Genomic DNA, 22,943 nt, shown 5'->3' on the forward strand with positions numbered 1-22,943 from the left:
TATTATTTTTTGTTTGGTTTGTACTTCAGGAAGTTTTTGCACTTGTTGGGGTTTTTTTTTGTTTGTTTTTTGTTTGTTTTCATTATATTTGGATGTATTTGTTTGGTTTGTATGCTTGTGAATCTGGGCTATCCATTAACTACGTATTATGTTGAAGGGGGCAGGAAATATACGATTTTCTTCATCCTGTTCCTTCTCAAGCATAGGTGTGTAAATATGTGTTTTGTTGTTAGAGTTTAATTGTCTATTGATCAACAATGCACATCAATGAAGGAGATAAATAAAAATGAAATGAAGAATTTGGAGGTAATCCTCTTTTTTCACTGTCCCATTTACTCTCTGTAAAGCAGCAGTTCCATTGGCGGCAAAACAGGCCCAGAGCATAATACTACCACCACCATGCTTGGCGGTAGGCGTGGTGTTCCTGGGATTAAAGGCCTCACCTTTTCTCCTCCAAACATATTTCCGGGTATTGTGGCCAAACAGCTCCATTTCATCACATGGACAAAGATAAGACCTTCTGGAAGAAAGTTCTGTGGAGGTTTACTATAAAATCATCAGCCCGGAGGTTGGGTCTTGGGCGCAGTTGGGTGTTCCAACAGGACAATGACCCCAAACACACGTCAAAAGTGGTAAAGGAATGGCTAAATCAGGCTAGAATGAAGGTTTTAGAATGGCCTTCCCAAAGTCCTGACTTAATTAAACGTGTGGACAATGCTGAAGAAACAAGTCCATGTCAGAAAAGCAACACATTTAGCTGAACTGCACCGATTTTGTCAAGAGGAGTGGTCAAAAATTCCAGCAGAAGCTTGTGGATGGCTACCAAAAGCGCCTTATTGCAGGTAAACTTGCCAAGGGACATGTAAGCAAATATTAACATTGCTGTATGTATACTTTTGACCCTCACATTTTCAGTAGACCCATAATAAACTCATAAAAGAAGCAAACTTTATAATTGTTTTTTTGTGACCAACAAGTATGTGCTCCAATCACTCCATCACAAAAAAAACAAGAGTTGTAGAAATGATTGGAAACTCCAGACAGCCATGACATGATGTTCTTTACACGTGTACGTGACGTGGTTGAGACAACGAACAGAGAACAAAACTCATGCTCCGCCTCGGAGGAATACTCTTGATCATGCAAAGATTCATGCTTAGATCGCGCCTGGCCTCGCACACGCATGCACACGCAGAAAAAAACAGGTCCTCCTTTCTGTAAACATCCTGAGGACTTTCAAAGATGGACTCTTTTGACCTCCCTCCCTCCTCAACGACACCTGGAAGTCGAACTTTGCTTGCATGGCATGCAGAACGGCCCCGGGGCCTACGAACACAACACCACTACACCCAAAGACAATGGGCGTATACGCAAACACACTGCCCACCCCCACCCCCACCCCACGCCTTCACCGCCGCTTGATGCCCCTTCGGAGTGATGGACGGCTGAGTAGCGCTTTATATCACCAAAATAAAATCAAATTTAAATCACCAAAAATGATTCCCGGGCGCGGCACTGCTGCTGCCCACTGCTCCCCTCACCTCCCAGGGGGTGAACAAGGGGATGGTTCAAATGCAGAGGACAAATTTCACCACACCTAGTGTGTGTGACAATCATTGGGACTTTAACTTTGACTTTTTAACTTTATAGCAGCAGTCGACCTCCAGGGCCCCAACTCCCCCCCACCCCCTCTGTTGCGAGTTGTTGTGATTATATGTAACATGTTTATGTGTGCTATGGCAAATGAGTTTTTTTTCCCTTGGACTCAGTCTGGACCCCCTCCCGAGAGTCCAGACTTTGACTGATATTTTTTACTCTTCCCCCCCTTTCCCAATATCCCCCTTTTCCCACCTTTTTTTAAGGAGCGCCGTAAGTGGCTGATCCATCGGCGGTCCCGTCTTGTCTCCCTGTAACTAGGGATGTCCGACAATGGATTTTTGCCGATATCCGATATGCCGATATTGTCCAACTCTTTAATTACCGATATCAACCGATATATACAGTCGTGGAATTAAAACATTATTATGCCTAATTTGGACAACCAGGTATGGTGAAGATAAGGTTCTTTTAAAAAAAAAAAGAATCAAATAAAATAAGATAAATAAATTAAAAACATTTTCTTGAATAAAAAAGAAAGTAAAACAATATAAAAACAGTTACATAGAAACTAGTAATGAATGAAAATTTGTAAAATGAACTGTTAAAGGTTAGTACTATTAGTGGACCAGCAGCACGCACAATCATGTGTGCTTACGGACTGTATCCCTTGCAGACTGTATTGATATATATTGATATATAATGTAGGAAGCAGAATATTAATAACAGAAAGAAACAACCCTTTTGTGTGAATGAGTGTGAATGAGTGTAAATGGGGGAGGGAGGTTTTTTGGGTTGGTGCACTAATTGTAAGTGTATCTTGTGTTTTTTATGTTGATTTAATAAAAAAAAAAAAATAAAAAAAAAATAAAAACTGATACTGATAATAAAAAAAAACGATACCGATAATTTCCGATATTTATATTACATTTTAACGCATTTATCGGCCGATAATATCGGCAGACCGATATTATCGGACATCTCTACCTGTAACATATGTCTGCTCTTAGTGGGACTGTGCCCAAAATGTCATTTCAGTTCTTATGTGTCTTGTACATGTTAAAGAATGGACAATAATAAAGCATCCTGAATTTACCTTGATTCCGAATGCTGCAATAAGAGGACTATATAGTGGAGCTGCCAGATCTCATTGTGGGCGGGGGCGTGGGGACTGGGGGGCCGTCCAATACAGGAAAGCACATTCAGTTCTTCGTACAAAACCTCTTTTGAGCTCATTTAGAAAAACCTTTAAACTTTGCGGAGCGCCTTTCAGGATTGCACACTCCTACAGGGTGAGAAAATTAGCATGCGGTAGCTTTGTGCAAATGGAAACATCTTCTTCATACCGGATAACACTGTAGACTGTTGTGTTGGAGCGATGTCTCCAATGTCTCTGATTAGCACGGATTGCAAACGAGAGTCATGGACTTTGGCACTGGTGTGACAGCATGAGTACTACGTCTCTGTTTGTTGGCAAATCTACAGAGGGGAAAGAAAAATAGGATCTTCTATGTTGCAGGAGAACACAAAAAACAACAACAAAAAAAAGCACAAGGGGAAAAAAAGGCTTACGGTATATATATATATATATATATATTTTTTTTTTAGGTAGGGAATCTACGCAGCGAGCACCCCGAGTGCGCTCCTCGGTCACATCTGCACACAGTATACGCGAGGTGATACCTAGATGTCAGAACTTGTCAGGAGGATCTCCGAGACGGGCAAAAGTCGAGAGTCTGAGCTCCTCCTCCTGCTCACACCACGCTGTGCAGGGACGGGTGGAGGAACTGAGGGTTGATGCAGGAGAAGCCGGCAAACTCGCCCTGGTCGATGTTGGCGATCACCAGCTGGTCGGGCGGGGTCAGGACGGGCTGCGTGCGCGTGAAGAACTTGTCGAAGTTTTCAGCCCCTTTGCCACACTGGTGGAGGAAAAGGAAAGAATGCACAAATCATGAGGACACTGCAAAAAGTCAGTGTTCAAAAACAAGAAAAAAAATGTAAAAATGAGGGGTATTTTATTTGAACAAAGCAAAATTATCTGCCAATAGAACAAGAAAATTCGGCTTGTCAAGACTTTTCAAAACAAGTAAAGTTAGCTAACCTCAATGAACCCAAAAACAGCTTAAAGGCCTACTGAAATGAATTTTTTTTATTTAAACGGGGATAGCAGATCTATTCTATGTGTCATACTTGATCATTTCGCGATATTGCCATATTTTTGCTTAAAGGATTTAGTATAGACCAGGGGTCACCAACGCGGTGCACGCGGGCACCAGGTAGCCCGTAAGAACCAGATGAGTAGCCCGCCGGCCTGTTCTAAAAATAGCTCAAATAGCAGCACTTACCAGTGAGCTGCCTCTATTTTTTAAATTTTATTTATTTACTAGCAAGCTGGTCTCGCTTTGCCCGACATTTTTAATTCTAAGAGAGACAAAACTCAAATAGAATTTGAAAATCCAAGAAAATATTTTAAAGACTTGGTCTTCTTTTGTTTGAATAAATTCATAAATGTTTTTACTTTGCTTCTTATAACTTTCAGAAAGACAATTTTAGAGAAAAAATACAACCTTAAAAATGATTTTAGGATTTTTAAACACATATACCTTTTTACCTTTTATATTCCTTCCTCTTCTTTCCTGACAATTTAAATCAATGTTCAAGTACATTTATTTATTTTTATTGTAAAGAATAATAAATACATTTTAATTTAATTTTTCATTTTAGCTTTTGTTTTTTCGACAAAGAATATTTGTGAAATATTTCTTCAAACTTATTATGATTAAAATTCAAAAAAATTATTCTGGCAAATCCAGAAAATCTGTAGAATCAAATTTAAATCTTATTTCAAAGTCTTTTGAATTTCTTTTAAAATTTTTGTTCTGGAAAATCTAGAAGAAATAATGATTTGTCTTTGTTAGAAATATAGCTTGGTCCAATTTGTTATATATTCTAACAAAGTGTAGATTGGATTTTAACCTATTTAAAACATGTCATCAAAATTCTAAAATTAATCTTAATCAGGAAAAATTACTTATGATGTTCCATGAATTATTTTTTTAATTTTTTCAAAAAGATTCGAATGAGCTAGTTTTTCTCTTCTTTTTTTCGGTTGAATTTTGAATTTTAAATAGTCGAAATTGAAGATAAACTATGTTTCAAAATGTAATTGTCATTTTTTGTGTGTTTTCTCCTCTTTTAAACCGTTCAATTAAGTGTAAATATCATTAATTATTAATAATAACATAGAGTTAAAGGTAAATTGAGCAAATTGGCTATTTCTGGCAATTTATTTAAGTGTGTATCAAACTGGTAGCCCTTCGCATTAATCAGTACCCAAGAAGTAGCTCTTTGTTTCAAAAAGGTTGGTGACCCCTGGTATAGAACAACGACGCTAAAGATCGCAACTTTTGGTATCTGATAAACCGGAAGTAGCGTGACGTAGTCAATTGAACATATACGCAAAGTTCCCTATTGTTTACAATGATGGCCGCATGAAGTGAGAGAGATTCGGACCGAGAAAGCGACAATTTCCCCATTAATTTGAGCGAGGATGAAAGATTTGTGGATGAGGAAAGTGTAAGTGAAGGACTAGTGGGGAGTGGATGCGATTCAGATAGGGAAGATGCTGTGAGAGGCGGGGGTGACCTGATATTCAGCTGGGAATGACTACAACAGTAAATAAACACAAGACATATATATACTCTATTAGCCACAACACAACCAGGCTTATATTTAATATGCCACAAATTAATCCTGCATAAAAACACCTCAGTGTTTGTTATGCTAGCTCCTATGCTAGCTCCTAGCTCCTAGCTCCATATAAGCCGCCAATACAATTCAAACACCTGATCAACACACACAATCACTCAGCCCAAAAGACCGTTCACCTAACCCAAGGTTCATAAAGCTTATATATTTAAACAAAGTACCGTACGTGACGCGCACGTACGGTCAAGCAATCAAATGTTTGGAAGCCAAAGCTGCATACTCACGGTAGCACGTCTGCGTCTTTGTCATCCAAATCAAAGTAATCCTGGTAAGAGTCTGTGTTGTCCCAGTTCTCTACAGGCGTCTGCGTATCGAAGTCAAAAGTCCTCCTGGTTAGAGTCTCTGTTATCCGAGTTCTTCGATCTTGACTGCATCTTTCGGGAATGTAAACAATGAAACACCGCCGGCTGTGTTGTGTTGCTGCTGACTTCCTTCGCAAAATACGTCCGCTTTGCACCGAGAACATTCTTCTTTGCTTGCTCAGCTTCTTTCTCCATAATGCAATGAACATAATTGCAACAGATTCACCAACACAGATGTCCAGAATACACCCAGAATGAGATGAAAACAGCTATTTCGTATTGGCTTCAATGTGGAAGCCATACCCGTGTTCCCCGGGCTACGTCACGCGCATACGTCATCCTCAGAGGCGTTTCGAACCGGAAGTTTAGCAGGAAATTTAAAATGGCACTTTATAAGTTAACCCGGCCGTATTGGCATGTGTTGCAATGTTAAGATTTCATCATTGATATATAAACTATCAGACTGCGTGGTCGCTAGTAGTGGCTTTCAGTAGACCTTTAAAATAAGTATATTCTCACTAATAACAAGAGCACTTTTCTTGGGTAAAAAAAAAAAAAGACCTTTTTGCTCAATATGTTGAAAAATATTCTTAAATTAAGTAAATGCTAGTGCCATTATCTTGACATAATGATATGCGCTCGGCATTACATTTCTTGAAACCAGCAAACTTATACTAAAAACTAATTTATTGTTCTTAATGGAAAGGCAACAAGGCTTGTTACTCTCGGGGTCTCCTAGCCGCTCAGGCTAATCATATTGTCTAAAAATGCATTTTTCCATGGATAACATGACATAATCGCGCCAAGTGCGTGCTCTTTCAGTCAATTAGTGCGCATATATACAGCCCGGCCCCCGGCCAAAATTGTCAGCCAAAAATCCTAATGAATATTGTCACAATTTATTAAATTGTACAGTAAAAAAAAAACAACAAAAAAAACTTAAAAAGGAAATGACTAGTGTCAGAATAATTGTATCTAAGTTATCACAAAACTTTGTGTCACATTGAGTTCAGCTCGCCCTGCTAGAGGACAAAAGCTGTCTTTGATCCTACCAAGCGAAAGGCTTGTAAAACTCCCCTGTGTAGGACGGGAAGCGACATGAAGGCGTCGGTTTCTTCCTTCTACTGTAATCCACAAAGATGTTGTCTTGACCCGAGATCTACAAAGCGGAGTGGAAGCAGGACCTGCCCAAGCTCCAGGCACCTCTTCTTTGGACTGTTTTACGACCTTTCCTTTGAACTGTTTGTAATCAAAGGCAGGGCCGGCCCGTGGCATAGGCCGTATAGGCAAATGCTAAGGGCGCCGTCCATCAGGGGGCGCCATGCCAGTGCCACAAATGTTGGAGGAAAAAAAAAATAAAATAAAAAAAATAAAAAAAGTTGGTAAATACAAAAATAATCCCACGATAATTAAAATGCAAAGTAAAGCCTATTTAATAGAAATATTATTTGTTACAACATTATACCCCCTCCCGTCCCCCCGCACGGTGCGCCCCTTTCCCTTCCCGTATCATGACCATTTTTGGACGTCCCCACATCAAAAAATCAACACAAGATGTCAAAACGGCCAAAACTGTCAGGTGCCCAGGGAAGAAAAAAGAGAAAAGAAGAGGAGAAACGAGAAAAAGACAGAGGTAGCAGGTAGGTAATGTTAGCCTACATGAAATTATTTGTCTGTTACAGAATGTGATAGTAACCTGGCTTTTTAGCATTAAGCTAATGTCACATGATTCGGCAATTGCTAATCAATAAATAGCTAGTTCTGTTTTAACGTCGGGTTAATATTGTGGAGGGGGATAAATTGTTATGGAAAATAATAATCTAACGTTAGGTAATTACAGTACTCCCACCTTACATTCCTCAGGGACATTTGTATTAGATCTTTTAAGCAGGTGTTTTTTCATTTACATTGTTATTGCCTTCTGGTTAGCTAATGTTTGCCCTGCAGGTAATAGTCACTTTTCCACCCCTTTATATATTAGGTATAGTTGTAAGCCTAGTTGTTAAAGTACACATCATTCATGTTAATTAAGCAATATCACATGAGAGGGAATGCTGTTTTTTTTATTTGAGCACTGCTGTGATTCGGTTAAAGATAATCATAACATAACATTCTCATATAATATATTATACTGTTACTTTGCATTCTGCTATTCAGCATTTCACTGTAATGATGACAATAAATTGAATCTAATCTAATTTGCATATCAGTTAACATCATACATATATCTCCTTGGTTTTTCATCTATATTATATCATTTCATTTTATTCCTGGAATCATATGTTTTTATTATTAGAATGTAATACTTCACTGCTGATGTGGGGGTGGGGGCGCCTCCTAAAATCTTGCCTAGGGCGCCAAATTGGTTAGGGCCGGGCTTGATCAAAGGTGATGGCTGTTTACGACCCCCCTCCCTTAGAAACGGCCGTTGAAATGCAACCAGGGAAAGTCCAAAGAAAAGTGGAGTCGTGCAATCTTTCGTCAGAGCGTGGCGACACTGTCCGAGGGTACAGGTGTACGCGTTTCTCCTCACTGAGCCAAATTTAATTATGTCTCTGTTTGATTCCTTGCTTCTTGTCTTGTTTAATAGATGTCCGACAACTAGATTATTGGTTAAAAATGTATGTGTCATAAATAGACGACTTCGTTATTATTTGAGAAATATTTACGGTGCATATTTGACGAAATACAAGTGTCGGTACGAATATGAACAGGTTGGCGTACAACTCGGGCTTGCCGAGGAAGAAATGAACATACCACTTTGGGCTTGAACGGTGGTTGGATCTCCTTGTTGGCCAGCCTTTCCCAGTCGATGCGGCGGAAGAAGGCCTGCTCCCGGATGTCCCTCTCGCCCTCTGAGCCGCAGCCCAGACGCTTGGAAGGGTGTTTGGTCATCAGCTGGCGGGGACCATAACATGGTGACATTATTATTCAATCATTGCATTCAAAGATGCAGGATTTTATTTTTATTTTATTTTTGTCTACACAACTGCATTTATAAATAAGCACTAACAACTCAATTCCTTTTCCAATCACATTGTGATGCTTAAAAAGTGACAGCCAGCTGTTTGAAGGTCAGAAATCTTATTTTATTTTAATGGATTCCCTATGAAAAGGCTCGTCACCTACCCCTTTGCAGATGGACACCGCTTCTTTGGACATGGACTTGGGGTAGGACACATTGTGCTCCATGATGGACTGGAAGAGCTCGTCCTCATCCTCGCCGTCAAACGGTGGCTGCAAAAGCCACCAGAAATATCCAAGCCGGGGTTAATGCGAATGAAAACTTAGACTAGCAAGTCTTGAACCGTGGTACGAGCATCACCTCATTAAAGTACAGTGTTTTATTTTCCTGTATTCAAACAGTGCTACTGTTCCAACTGTGTGGCCAAAAATATCAAATATACTTGTTAAAAAAAATCTTGTTTTTAATCGATACTTAGGCCTACTACGCCAAGCATCATTTCGCGTCGTTCACGCCATTTCCGGGTCCCAAATGACTGTCAAAGTGTACCAAATTGTGGGAATACCTACTCAGACTCCTTCTGTCCAGGTGAGAGGCATCATTTATGATCTACAAACCCCGTTTCCATATGAGTTGGGAAATGGTGTTAGATGTAAATATAAACGGAATACAATGATTTGCAAAACATTTTAAACCCATATTCAGTTGAATATGCTACAAAGACAACATATTTGATGTTCAAACTCATAAACTTTTTTTTGTTGTTGTTGCAAATAATCATTAACTTTAGAATTTGATGGCAGCAACATGTGACAAAGAAGTTGGGAAAGGTGGCAATAAATACTGATAAAGTTGAGGAATGCTCATCAAACACTTATTTGGAACATCCCCCAGGTGTGCGGGCAAATTGGGAACAGGTGGGTGCCATGATTGGGTGTAAAAGTAGATTCCATGAAATGCTCAGTCATTCACCAACAAGGACGGGGCGAGGGTCACCACTTTGTCAACAAATGCCTGAGCAAATTGTTGAACAGTTTAAGAACAACCTTTCTCAAGCAGCTATTGCAAGGAATTTAGGGATTACACCATCTACGCTCCGTAATATCATCAAAGGGTTCAGAGAATGTGGAGAAATCACTGCACGTAAGCAGTGACTTTCCATCCCTCAGGCTGTACTGCATCAACAAGCCACATCAGTGTGTAAAGGATATCACCACATGGAACACTTCAGAAACCCACTGTCAGTAACTACAGTTGGTCGCTACATCTGTAAGTGCAAGTTAAAACTCTCCTATGCAAGGCGAAAACTGTTTATCGACAACACCCAGAAACGCCGTCTGCTTCGCTGGGCCTGAGCTCAGCTAAGATGGACTGATACAAAGTGGAAAAGTGTTCTGTGGTCTGACGAGTCCACATTTCAAATTGTTTTTGGAAACTGTGGACGTCGTGTCCTCCGGACCAAAGAGGAAAAGAACCATCCGGATTGTTCTAGGCGCAAAGTGTAAAAGGCAGCATGTGTGATGGTATGGGGGTGTCTTAGTGCCCAAGACATGGGTAACTTACACATCTGTGAAGGCGCCATTAATGCTGAAAGGTACATACAGCTTTTGGAGCAACATATGTTGCCATCCAAGCAACGTTACCATGGACGCCCCTGCTTATTTCAGCAAGACAATGCCAAGCCACGTGTTACATCAACGTGGCTTCATAGTAAAAGAGTGCGGGTACTAGACTGGCCTGCCTGTAGTCCAGACCTGTCCCCATTGAAAATGTGTGAAGCCTAAAATAGCACAAGGGAGACCCCCGGACTGTTGAACAACTTAAGCTGTACATCAAGCAAGAATGGGAAAGAATTCCACTTCAAAAATGTGTCTCCTCACTTCCCAAACCTTTACTGAGTGTTGTTAAAAGGAAAGGCCATGTAACACAGTGGTGAACATGCCCTTTCCCAACTACTTTGGCACGTGTTGCAGCCATGAAATTCTAAGTTAATTATTATTTGCAAAAAAAAAAAAAAAGTTTATGAGTTTGAACATCAAATATGTTGTCTTTGTAGCATATTCAACTGAATATGGCTTGAAAATTATTTGCAAATCATTGTATTCCGTTTATATTTACATCTAACACAATTTCCCAACTCATATGGAAACGGGGTTTGTACAATAACATTCCAGGGAGCAAGGAAGCAAGGAAGCAGCTGACCAATCCATGATGTAAACATAGGGATACACGGCGTCGCTATAAATAGTTTGTCTGCTTTAGCGCTTATAATAACAATATTGCTGATACTTGGTTAATATTCAAGTCACGCAGGAGTGTTGTTGGCGGTTTTTAAAAGGTTATTTATTGGATTTTTTGGGCGAAATAGTGGGCCTCCCTCCATTGGCTGTGCTGTGAGCGAACTTGAATATTTTTGTTTTTATCCATTCGTCATGTCTTATATAACCATTGTGAACGATAGGCAAAATCCCCCTTTAAGGCTCACTTGTGGTATGTTGTGATTAGGGATGTCCGATAATGGCTTTTTGCCGATATTCCGATATTGTCCAACTCTTTAATTACCGATACCGATATCAACCGATACCGATATCAACCGATATATGCAGTGGTGGAATTAACACATTGTTATGCCTAATTTGGACAACCAGGTATGGTGAAGATAAGGTACTTTTAAAAAAAATTAGTAAAATAAGATAAATAAATTAAAAACATCTTCTTGAATAAAAAAGAAAGTACAACAATATAAAAACAGTTACATAGAAACTAGTAATGAATGAAAATGAGTAAAATTAAGTGTTAAAGGTTAGTACTATTAGTGGAGCAGCAGCACACACAATCATGTGTGCTTACGGACTGTATCCCTTGCAGACTGTATTGATATATATTGATATATAATGTAGGAAGCAGAATATTAATAACAGAAAGAAACAACCCTTTTGTGTGAATGAGTGTAAATGGGGGGGGGGAGGTTTTTTGGGTTGGTGCACTAATTGTAAGTGTATCTTGTGTTTTTTATGTGGATTTAATAAAAAAAAACAAAAAACAAAAAAAAACCGATACAGATAATAAAAAAACCGATACCGATAATTTCCGATATTACATTTTAACGCATATATCGGCCGATATTATCGGACATCTCTAGTAGTAGTTCCAGTCATTTATTGAAATATCATCTTGACTACTGTGGTTTACCTGTCCTGCCAGCATCTCATAGAGAAGAACTCCATATGCCCACCAGTCCACCGATTTCCCATAGGGCTGGTAGGCTATGATCTGATCAAGGGAAGAAGAGGAGGATAAGAACAGTCTTTTAAAAAAAACTAGCTATTCACAGAAGCTAACAAAGGAGCTTATTTTTTTCCTTTTTTTTTTCTAACATCCAATTTTCTGTTGCACTTTTCACTCCCACATGTGCACACACACACAACCAGCAGACACATGAGAAGCAAAAAAGAATAAAATGGCAGCTGCATTTAACAGCAAAAGTATCAATTTGTGCCATTGCCTGAGTTTTTAATCAGCACGGAGAAAAATAAAAATAATAAACTATTCATATTTAGTAACACCTGTTCACTTTTGAGAGCTTTGATATGAATAAATACAGGATAGGCTTATATTTGGATTTTTAAAATATTTATATATATATATATATATATATATATATATATATATATATATATATATATATATATATATATATATATATATATATATATATATATATTTTTTTTTATCCATTTCTAATAGTTTTATTTTTAAAAAATTATTTATTTGTCAGTATTTTTTTAATTTAAAAAAATCCCAAAAGATGTCAATAAAAAAATGCTGATTAATGTTATGCTTTATCGACTACGGCAGGGGTCACCAACGCGGTGCCCGCGGGCACCAGGTAGCCCGTAAGGACCAGATGAGTAGCCCGCCGGCCTGTTCTAAAAATAGCTCAAATAGCAGCACTTACCAGTGAGCTGCCTCTATTTTTTTAAATTGTATTTATTTACTAGCAAGCTGGTCTCGCTTTGCCCGACATTTTTAATTCTAAGAGAGACAAAACTCAAATAGAATTTGAAAATCCAAGAAAATATTTTAAAGACTTGGTCTTCACTTGTTTAAATGAATTCATTAATTTTTTTACTTTGCTTCTTATAACTTTCAGAAAAACAATTTTAGAGAAAAAATACAACCTTAAAAATGATTTTAGGATTTTTAAACACATATACCTTTTTACCTTTTAAATTCCTTCCTTTTCTTTCCTGACAATTTAAATCAATGTTCAAGTAAATGTATTTTTTTTATTGTAAAGAATAATAAATAAATTTTAATTTAATTCTTCATTTTAGCTTCTGTTTTTTCGACGAAGAATATTTGTGAAATATTTCTTCAAACGTATTATGATTAAAATTCAAAAAAATTATTCTGGCAAATCTAGAAAATCTGTAGAATCAAATTTAAATCTTATTTCAAAGTCTTTTGAATTTATTTAAAAATTTTTGTTCTGGAAAATCTAGAAGAAATAATGATTTGTCTTTGTTAGAAATATAGCTTGGTCCAGTTTGTTATATATTCTAACAAAGTGTAGATTGGATTTTAACCTATTTAATCAAAATTCTAAAATTACCTTAATCAGGAAAAATTACTAATGATGTTCCACAAATTATTTTTTTAAGTTTTTCTCTTCTTTTTTTCGGTTGAATTTTGAATTTTAAAGAGTCGAAATTGAAGATAAACTATGTTTCAAAATTTAATTGTCATTTTGTTCGTGTTTTCTCCTCTTTTAAACCGTTCAATTAAGTGTAAATATCATTAATTATTAATAATAACATAGAGTTAAAGGTAAATTGAGCAAATTGGCTATTTCTGGCAATTTATTTAAGTGTGTATCAAAGTGGTAGCCCTTCGCATTAATCACTACCCAAGAAGTAGCTCTTGGTTTCAAAAAGGTTGGTGACCCCTGGACTACGGTGTCGGCACAGACTACAAATGCGGACCCGCGCAAATTTTCAGGACTTATGCAGATCCCAAATACAGATCAGCAGGTACCAGAAGGTAAGAAAAGTGGATTTTGCATTATATTGCGAAACAAAACACCAGGTAATATGTCTTACTTTATACACACACCATAATAATACTCCTATGTTGAAGCACAGTACAATCCATCAAGTGGTGTGGCTTCACAGCTTACCAAAGTCATACTAAAACATTTTTGATACATTTTTGAGCGCCGTGTGTAATGTTCTATATTTTCAATGGAACATATAACATTGTGCTGTTGTTTACTTGAGTCATATTGCAGTCTGCACGTATCTCTTATGTGTGACTGCCATCGTATTGCAGTCTACATGTATCTCTTATGTGGGACTGCCATCTACTGGTCACACTTATCATTTCACCAAGTGCCAAATAAAATAGCATCGAGGTCGGTAAGTACAACCAAATTATTCCGTGCATTAGGCGCAGCGGTTATAAGGCGCACTGTCCAGTTTTGAGGAAATGAAAGGATTTTATGTGCGCCTTATTGTCCGAAAATGACGCTAGTAAAAGTCAAAACTAAAATAATTCCTGAAGATTTATGTCGGGATACTATTTTGATGTTATGGCGAGTTAGATGTATTATCATTATATAAAATTACTCAAAAAATAAATTAATACAAAAAAAAATAAAAAAAATAAATCCATTCATCCATTTTCCACCGCTTGCCCTTCTCGGGGTGGATTACTCCAAAAATAGTGTTTTTAAAAAAACACCTTTTTTTCAGTTTTTTTATACATCATTTTAATATTAGTTGGATTGTTTGGATTAAAAAACATTCAACAAAGACAAAAAAATATTTACTTTTATATTATTGTAAATATAAGTAAAATCTGTGCTTTAAGAAATACATTTTTCTTTACACTGATTTCAGGTATGGTCATAATTCACTTAAAAATTTATTAAAAATTATTTTTTTTAAATCCAAAAATATGTCAATAAAAAATGCTAATAAATTTTATGCTTTACAGTATTATTAATGTAATTATGAATTGCAGTCACATAATATTATTACACATACATTATTATTAACCATTAGTAATGTTGGTATTAATTCACACAGCAACACTAAATTGGCCCCAGTGTGTGAATGTTGTTATATATATATATATATATATATATATATATATATATATATATATATATATATATATATATATATATATATATATATATATATATATATATATATATATATATATATATATATATATATCCATGTTTTACCGCTTTTGTGATCTTTTTCTTGTGAAATTCCAACTCATTTTTCACAGCAAGCTTTTCTATATTTGCATAGTATGTATATATTATTCATGTTGTAAATACACATCTTTATATATCTAGAAAGTAAATCAACTGTTAAAATACTTTAGGTTTGCCAATATTGCTCAAAGAGAACAAATCCTGTAGCATATAAAGACAGTTTTCTTATAAAACTCTGACTTTTGTCGAGTAAAATTACGACTCTTTTCATAAAATTGCCAAAATGTTAAGTTTTTCCTTGTAAAATTGCGACTGTTATTGAGTAAAATTCCAACTTTTATCATAATATTGCACAAATGTTCAGTTTTTCTTGTAAAAGTTTGACTTGCGTCGAGTAAAATGATGACTTTTATTATAATACTGCCAACATTCTACGTTTTTCTTGTGAAATTGTGACCTTTTTCTTGTGAAATTCCAACTAATTTTTCACAACAAGCTTTTTTATATTTGCATAGTATGTATACATGATTAATTATCATCATAATTTTGCAGAGCAAAATTCCGATTATTATTATAATATTGCCAACATTTTTAAGTTTTCTTATAAAATTGTGACTTTTGTCGAGTAAAACTACGACTATTTTCATAAAGTTGCCAAAATGTTAAGCTTTTCTTGTAAAATTGCGACTGTTATTGAGTTAAATTCCAACTTTTATCATAACATTGCACAATTGTTCAGTTTTTCTTGTAAAAGTTTGACTTGCGTTGAGTAAAATGATGACCTGTTATTATAATACTGCCAACATTCTACATTTTTCTTGTGAAATTGTGACCTTTTTCTTGTGAAATTCCAACTCATTTTTCACAACAAGCTTTTTTATATTTGCATAGTATGTATACTTTATTAATTATCATCATAATTTTGCCGAGCAAAATTCCGATTATTATTATAGTAATGCCAACATTTTTAAGTTCTTATAAAATTGTGACTTGTCGAGTAAAATTACGACTCTTTTCATAGAATTGCCAACATTTTAAGCTTTTCTTGTAAAACTGCGACTGTTATTGAGTAAAATTCCAACTTTTATCATAATATTGCACAAATGTTCAGTTTTTCTTGTCAAAGTTTGACTTGCGTTGCGTAAAATGATGACTTTTATTATAATACCGCCAAAATTCTACGTTTTTCTTGTGAAATTGTGACATTTTTCTTGTGAAATTCCAACAAATTTTTCACAACAAGCTTTTTTATATTTGCATAGTATGTATATATTATTCATGTTGTGAATACACATCTTTACATATCTAGAAACGAAATAAACTGTTAAAATACTAAAGTTTTGCCCGTATTCCTCTAAAACAACACATCCTGTAGCATATAAAGACAACCCTTCAAAACAAAAGCAGACCAGTAAAATAATAGTCGCTTCACTATAGAAACTGCGGACAGTCTTTTATTTACCCAACTGGAACTGAAAGTGTAAATGCATGTTAATGGTAAATATGAACTTTATATTTATGTTTACAAAATAATCTTGAAGTGAGAGACGATTACTGTCAGAGTCAATGCATACAGTCTATGTTTAAATGCAGTATTTTATTGATTTAATCCATAATTACATTTCCTTATTAGCCAAGAGTAAAAAAAAAAAAAAAGTGGAGGAAAGATATGGAATAATATCTCATTGTAATTTAGGTGAAAAATGCACATTTGATGCAGTTGAAAATGACCTCTCCTGTATGTTTTCATTATATTTCACATGTAAAGTCATGTTTTTTTTTTATTAGTAATTTTAGAATCTGTTGCAGGCCGTTAAAAAAATTAAATAAAAAAAACCAACTACAATATGGTAGAGAAAGACATCTTTTTGTAGAGATGAAAAGAAATGCTGAGTCAGCAAAGGTGTCACTACTTAGTGCTTGTTTCCTCACCATGGGCGCCTCACCTCTGGTGCGATGTAGTCAGGTGTGCCGCAGAAGGTGCGCGTGCTCATGCCTTCATACATGTTCTCCTTGCACATGCCAAAGTCTGCGATCTTAATGTGGCCCTCGGAGTCCAGCATCACGTTGTCCAGCTTCAGGTCCCTGAGGGGAGGGCCACACACATCATTATTATCGTCCTCGTGAGGCTGAATTCCTGACACAGGTTTTGATCGGATTGTTATCGGAGGGCTTGAGAGATGAGGTCTCGGTCCACTCGGAAGTGAACTCTGGTGTGGTTCGGCTCACATGAGCTTAAAAACGTGAACGCTTCACGGACCAAAGACAGGGACGGCCAAAAGCATGCAGATATGACAAATATGTAGGAGAAAATGTGCTATCTGTCCTCTGGTCAACATATGAAATAACAAGTGTGTGTAAAAATTTGAAGTGCTCCTCCTCTGATCAACATATGAAATAACAAGTGTGTGTAAACATTTGAAGTGCTCCTCCTCTGATCAACATATGAAATAACAAGTGTGTGTAAAAATTTGAAGTGCTCCCCTTCTGGTCAAAAACACAGAAAAAACACTGTAAAAGATCCTTAATAAACTAAACTAAAAGTGCCTTATTGCAGTGAAACTTGCAAAGGGACATGTAAGCAAATATTAACATTGCTGTATGTATACTTTTGACCCAGCACATTTGCTCACATTTTCAGTAGACCCATAATCCATCCATCCATTTCCTACCGCTTTCTAGATATATAAAGATGTGTATTTACAACATGAATTATATATACATACTATGCCAAAATTTTAAAAAAAGCCTGTTATGAAAAATGAGTTGGAATTTCACAAGAAAAAGGTCACAATTTCACAAGAAAAACTTAGAATTTTGGCAGTATTATAACAAAAGTAATTTTATTTACTCAACGCAAGTCAAACTTTTACAAGAAAAACTGAACATTTGTGCAATGTTATGATAAAAGTTGGAATTTTACTTAACAGTTGCAATTTTACAAGAAAAGCTTAAAATGTTGGCTATTTTAAGGAAAGAGTTGTAATTTTACTTGAAATACGTCACAATTTTATAAGAAAACTTAAAAATGTTGGCAATATTATAATAATAATCGGAATTTTGCTCGGCAAAATTATGATAATTAATAATATATACATACTATGCAAATATAAAAAAAGCTTGTTGTGAAAAATGAGTTGGAATTTCACAAGAAAAAGGTCACAATTTCACAAGAAAAACTTAGAATTTCTGCAGTATTATAATAAAAGTAATTTTACTCAACGCAAGTCAAACTTTTACAAGAAAAACTGAACATTTGTGCAATATTATGACAAAAGTTGGAATTTTACTCAATAACAGTCGCAATTTTACAAGAAAAGCTTAACATTTTGGCAATTTTATGAAAAGAGTTGTCATTTTACTCGAAATAAGTCACAATTTTATAAGAAAACTTAAAAAAGTTGGCAATATTATAATAATCGGAATTTTGCTCGGGGCAAAATTATGATAATAATCAATAATATATACATACTATGCAAATATTAAAAAAACCTTGTTGTGAAAAATGAGTTGGAATTTCACAAGAAAAAGGTCACAATTTCACAAGAAAAACTTAGAATTTTGGCAGTATTATAATAAAAGTCGTCATTTTACTCAACGCAAGTCAAACTTTTACAAGAAAAAAACTGAACATTTGTGCAATATTATGATAAAAGTTGGAATTTTACTCAATAACAGTCGCAATTTTACAAGAAAAGCTTAACATTTTGGCAATTTTATGAAAAGAGTCGTCATTTAACTCGAAATAAGTCACAATTTTAGAAGAAAACTTAAAAAAGTTGGCAATATTATAATAATCTGAATTTTGCTCGGCAAAATTATAATATTTAATAATATATACATACTATGCAAATATAAAAAAAGCTTGTTGTGAAAAATTAGTTGGAATTTCACAAGAAAAACTTAGAATTTCGGCAGTATTATAATAAAAGTAATTTTACTCAACGCAAGTCAAACTTTGACAAGAAAAACTGAACATTTGTGCAATATTATGATAAAAGTTGGAATTTTACTCAATAACAGTCGCCGTTTTACAAGAAAAGCTTAACATTTTGGCAATTTTATGAAAAGAGTCATTTTACTCTAAATAAGTCACAATTTTATAAGAAAACTTAAAAAAGTTGGCAATATTATAATAATCGGAATTTTGCTCGGCAAAATTATGATAATAATATATACATACTATGCAAATATAAAAAAGCCTGTTGTGAAAAATGAGTTGGAATTTCACAAGAAAAAGGTCACAATTTCACAAGAAAAACTTAGAATTTTGGCAGTATTATAACAAAAGTAATTTTACTCAACGCAAGTCAAACTTTTACAAGAAAAACTGAACATTTGTGCAATATTATGATAAAAGTTGGAATTTTACTTAACAGTTGCAATTTTACAAGAAAAGCTTAAAATGTTGGCTATTTTAAGAAAAGAGTTGTAATTTTACTTGAAATAAGTCACAATTTTATAAGAAAACTTGAAAATGTTGGCAATATTATAATAATCGGAATTTTGCTCGGCAAAATTATGATAATAATCAATAATATATACATACTATGCAAATATAAAAAAAGCTTGTTGTGAAAAATGAGTTGGAATTTCACAAGGAAAAGGTCACAATTTCACAAGAAAAACTTAGAATTTTGGCAGTATTATAATAAAAGTCATTTTACTCAACACAAGTCAAAATGTTACAAGAAAAGCTGAACATTTGTGCAATGTTATGATAAAAGTTGGAATTTTACTCAATAACAGCCGCAATTTTACAAGAAAAGCTTAACATTTTGGCAATTTAATGAAAAGAGTCGTCATTTAACTCGAAATAAGTCACAATTTTAGAAGAAAACTTAAAAAAGTTGGCAATATTATAATAATCTGAATTTTGCTCGGCAAAATGATGATAATAATCAACAATATATACATACTATGCAAATATAAAAAAAACCTTGTTGTGAAAAATGAGTTGGAATTTCACAAGAAAAAGGTCACAATTTCACAAGAAAAACTTAGAATTTTGGCAGTATTATAATAAAAGTCGTCATTTTACTCAACGCAAGTCAAACTTTTACAAGAAAAACTGAACATTTGTGCAATATTATAATAAAAGTTGGAATTTTACTCAATAACAGTCGCAATCTTACAAGAAAAGCTTAAAATGTTGGCTATTTTAAGAAAAGAGTTGTAATTTTACTTGAAATAAGTCACAGTTTTATAAGAAAACTTGAAAATGTTGGCAATATTATAATAATCGGAATTTTGCTCGGCAAAATTATGATAATAATCAATAATATATACATACTATGCAAAAATAAAAAAAGCTTGTTGTGAAAAATGAGTTGGAATTTCACAAGAAAAAGGTCACAATTTCACAAGAAAAACTTAGAATTTTGGCAGTATTATAATAAAAGTCATCATTTTACTCAACGCAAGTCAAACTTTTACAAGAAAAACTGAACATTTGTGCAATATTATGATAAAAGTTGGAATTTTACTCAATAACAGCCGCAATTTTACAAGAAAAGCTTAACATTTTGGCAATTTAATGAAAAGAGTCATCATTTAACTCGAAATAAGTCACAATTTTAGAAGAAAACTTAAAAAAGTTGGCAATATTATAATAATCTGAATTTTGCTCGGCAAAATTATGATAATAATCAATAATATATACATACTATGCAAATATAAAAAAACCTTGTTGTGAAAAATTAGTTGGAATTTCACAAGAAAAAGGTCACAATTTCACAAGAAAAACTTAGAATTTCGGCAGTATTATAACAAAAGTCATTTTACTCAACGGAAGTCAAACTTTTACAAGAAAAAACTGAACATTTGTGCAATATTATGATAAAAGTTGGAATTTTACTCAATAACAGTCGCAATTTTACAAGAAAAGCTTAACATTTTGGCAATTTTTTGAAAAGAGTCGTCATTTTACTCGAAATAAGTCACAATTTTATAAGAAAACTTAAAAAAGTTGGCAATATTATAATAATCGGAATTTTGCTCGGCAAAATTATGATAATAATCAATAATATATACATACTATGCAAATATAAAAAAAGCTTGTTGTGAAAAATTAGTTGGAATTTCACAAGAAAAAGGTCACAATTTCACAAGAAAAACTTATAATTTTGGCAGTATTATAATAAAAGTCGTCATTTTACTCAACGCAAGTCAAACTTTTACAATAAAAAACTGAACATTTGTGCAATATTATGATAAAAGTTGGACTTTTACTCAATAACAGTCGCAATTTTACAAGAAAAGCTTAACATTTTGGCAATTTTATGAAAAGAGTCATCATTTAACTCGAAATAAGTCACAATTTTAGAAGAAAACTTAAAAAAGTTGGCAATATTATAATAATCTGAATTTTGCTCGGCAAAATTATAATATTTAATAATATATACATACTATGCAAATATAAAAAAAGCTTGTTGTGAAAAATTAGTTGGAATTTCACAAGAAAAACTTAGAATTTCGGCAGTATTATAATAAAAGTAATTTTACTCAACGCAAGTCAAACTTTGACAAGAAAAACTGAATATTTGTGCAATTTTATGATAAAAGTTGGAATTTTACTCAATAACAGTCGCCGTTTTACAAGAAAAGCTTAACATTTTGGCAATTTTATGAAAAGAGTCATTTTACTCTAAATAAGTCACAATTTTATAAGAAAACTTAAAAAAGTTGGTAATATTATAATAATAGGAATTTTTCTCGGCAAAATTATGATAATAATTAAAAATATATACATACTATGCAAATATAAAAAAAGCTTGTTGTGAAAAATTAGTTGGAATTTCACAAGAAAAAGGTCACAATTTCACAAGAAAAACTTAGAATTTCGGCAGTATTATAATAAAAGTAATTTTACTCATTGCAAGTCAAACTTTTACAAGAAAAATTGAACATTTGTGCAATATTATGACAAAAGTTGGAATTTTACTCAATAACAGCCGCAATTTTACAAGAAAAGCTTAACATTTTGGCAATTTTATGAAAAGAGTCGTCATTTAACTCGAAATAAGTCACAATTTTAGAAGAAAACTTAAAAAAGTTGGCAATATTATAATAATCTGAATTTTGCTCGGCAAAATTATAATATTTAATAATATATACATACTATGCAAATATAAAAAAAGCTTGTTGTGAAAAATTAGTTGGAATTTCACAAGAAAAACTTAGAATTTCGGCAGTATTATAATAAAAGTAATTTTACTCAACGCAAGTCAAACTTTGACAAGAAAAACTGAACATTTGTGCAATTTTATGATAAAAGTTGGAATTTTACTCAATAACAGTCGCCGTTTTACAAGAAAAGCTTAACATTTTGGCAATTTTATGAAAAGAGTCATTTTACTCTAAATAAGTCACAATTTTATAAGAAAACTTAAAAAAGTTGGTAATATTATAATAATCGGAATTTTTCTCGGCAAAATTATGATAATAATTAAAAATATATACATACTATGCAAATATAAAAAAAGCTTGTTGTGAAAAATTTGTTGGAATTTCACAAGAAAAAGGTCACAATTTCACAAGAAAAACTTAGAATTTCGGCAGTATTATAATAAAAGTAATTTTACTCATTGCAAGTCAAACTTTTACAAGAAAAACTGAACATTTGTGCAATGTTATGACAAAAGTTGGAATTTTACTCAATAACAGCCGCAATTTTACAAGAAAAGCTTAACATTTTGGCAATTTTATGAAAAGAGTCGTAATTTTACTCGACAAAAGTCAGAGTTTTATAAGAAAACTGTCTTTATATGCTACAGGATTTGTTCTCTTTGAGCAATATTGGCAAAACTAAAGTATTTTAACAGTTGATTTACTTTCTAGATATATAAAGATGTGTATTTACAACATGAATAATATATACATACTATGCAAATATAAAAAAAGATTGTTGTGAAAAATTAGTTGGAATTTCACAAGAAAAAGGTCACAATTTCACAAGAAAAACTTAAAATTGTGGCAATATTATAATAAAAGTCGTCATTTTACTCAACGCGAGTCCAAATTTGACAAGAAAAAGAAAAGAAGAAAAACATTTTGGCAATTTTATGAAAATAGTCGTAGTTTT

General features: G+C 33.9%; 1 protein-coding gene across 2 annotated transcripts in view; it reads right to left on the reverse strand.

The window, feature by feature from the left end:
* Nucleotides 1–1,734: 1,734 nt before the first annotated feature.
* Nucleotides 1,735–22,943, reverse strand: part of LOC133642567 (protein kinase C alpha type-like) — a 49,033-nt gene continuing 27,824 nt past the window's right edge. Inside the window, exons 8-13 of one of the 2 annotated variants that reach the window (XR_009824532.1) lie at nucleotides 16,807–16,945; nucleotides 11,824–11,904; nucleotides 8,796–8,903; nucleotides 8,424–8,564; nucleotides 3,280–3,515; nucleotides 1,735–3,075 (exon numbers count right to left, since the gene is read on the reverse strand). Coding sequence is in view for 1 of the 2 variants with exons in the window: in XM_062036835.1 (XP_061892819.1) it covers nucleotides 3,351–3,515; nucleotides 8,424–8,564; nucleotides 8,796–8,903; nucleotides 11,824–11,904; nucleotides 16,807–16,945 (634 nt within the window). In the remaining variant the exon portion in view is untranslated. Of the gene's footprint in view, nucleotides 3,516–8,423; nucleotides 8,565–8,795; nucleotides 8,904–11,823; nucleotides 11,905–16,806; nucleotides 16,946–22,943 lie in introns of both variants that reach the window. The other variant, XM_062036835.1, reaches the window with a different exon arrangement.

This window comes from Entelurus aequoreus, linkage group LG25 (genome assembly GCF_033978785.1).
Source record: "Entelurus aequoreus isolate RoL-2023_Sb linkage group LG25, RoL_Eaeq_v1.1, whole genome shotgun sequence".
Classification (NCBI taxonomy): Eukaryota; Metazoa; Chordata; class Actinopteri; order Syngnathiformes; family Syngnathidae; genus Entelurus; species Entelurus aequoreus.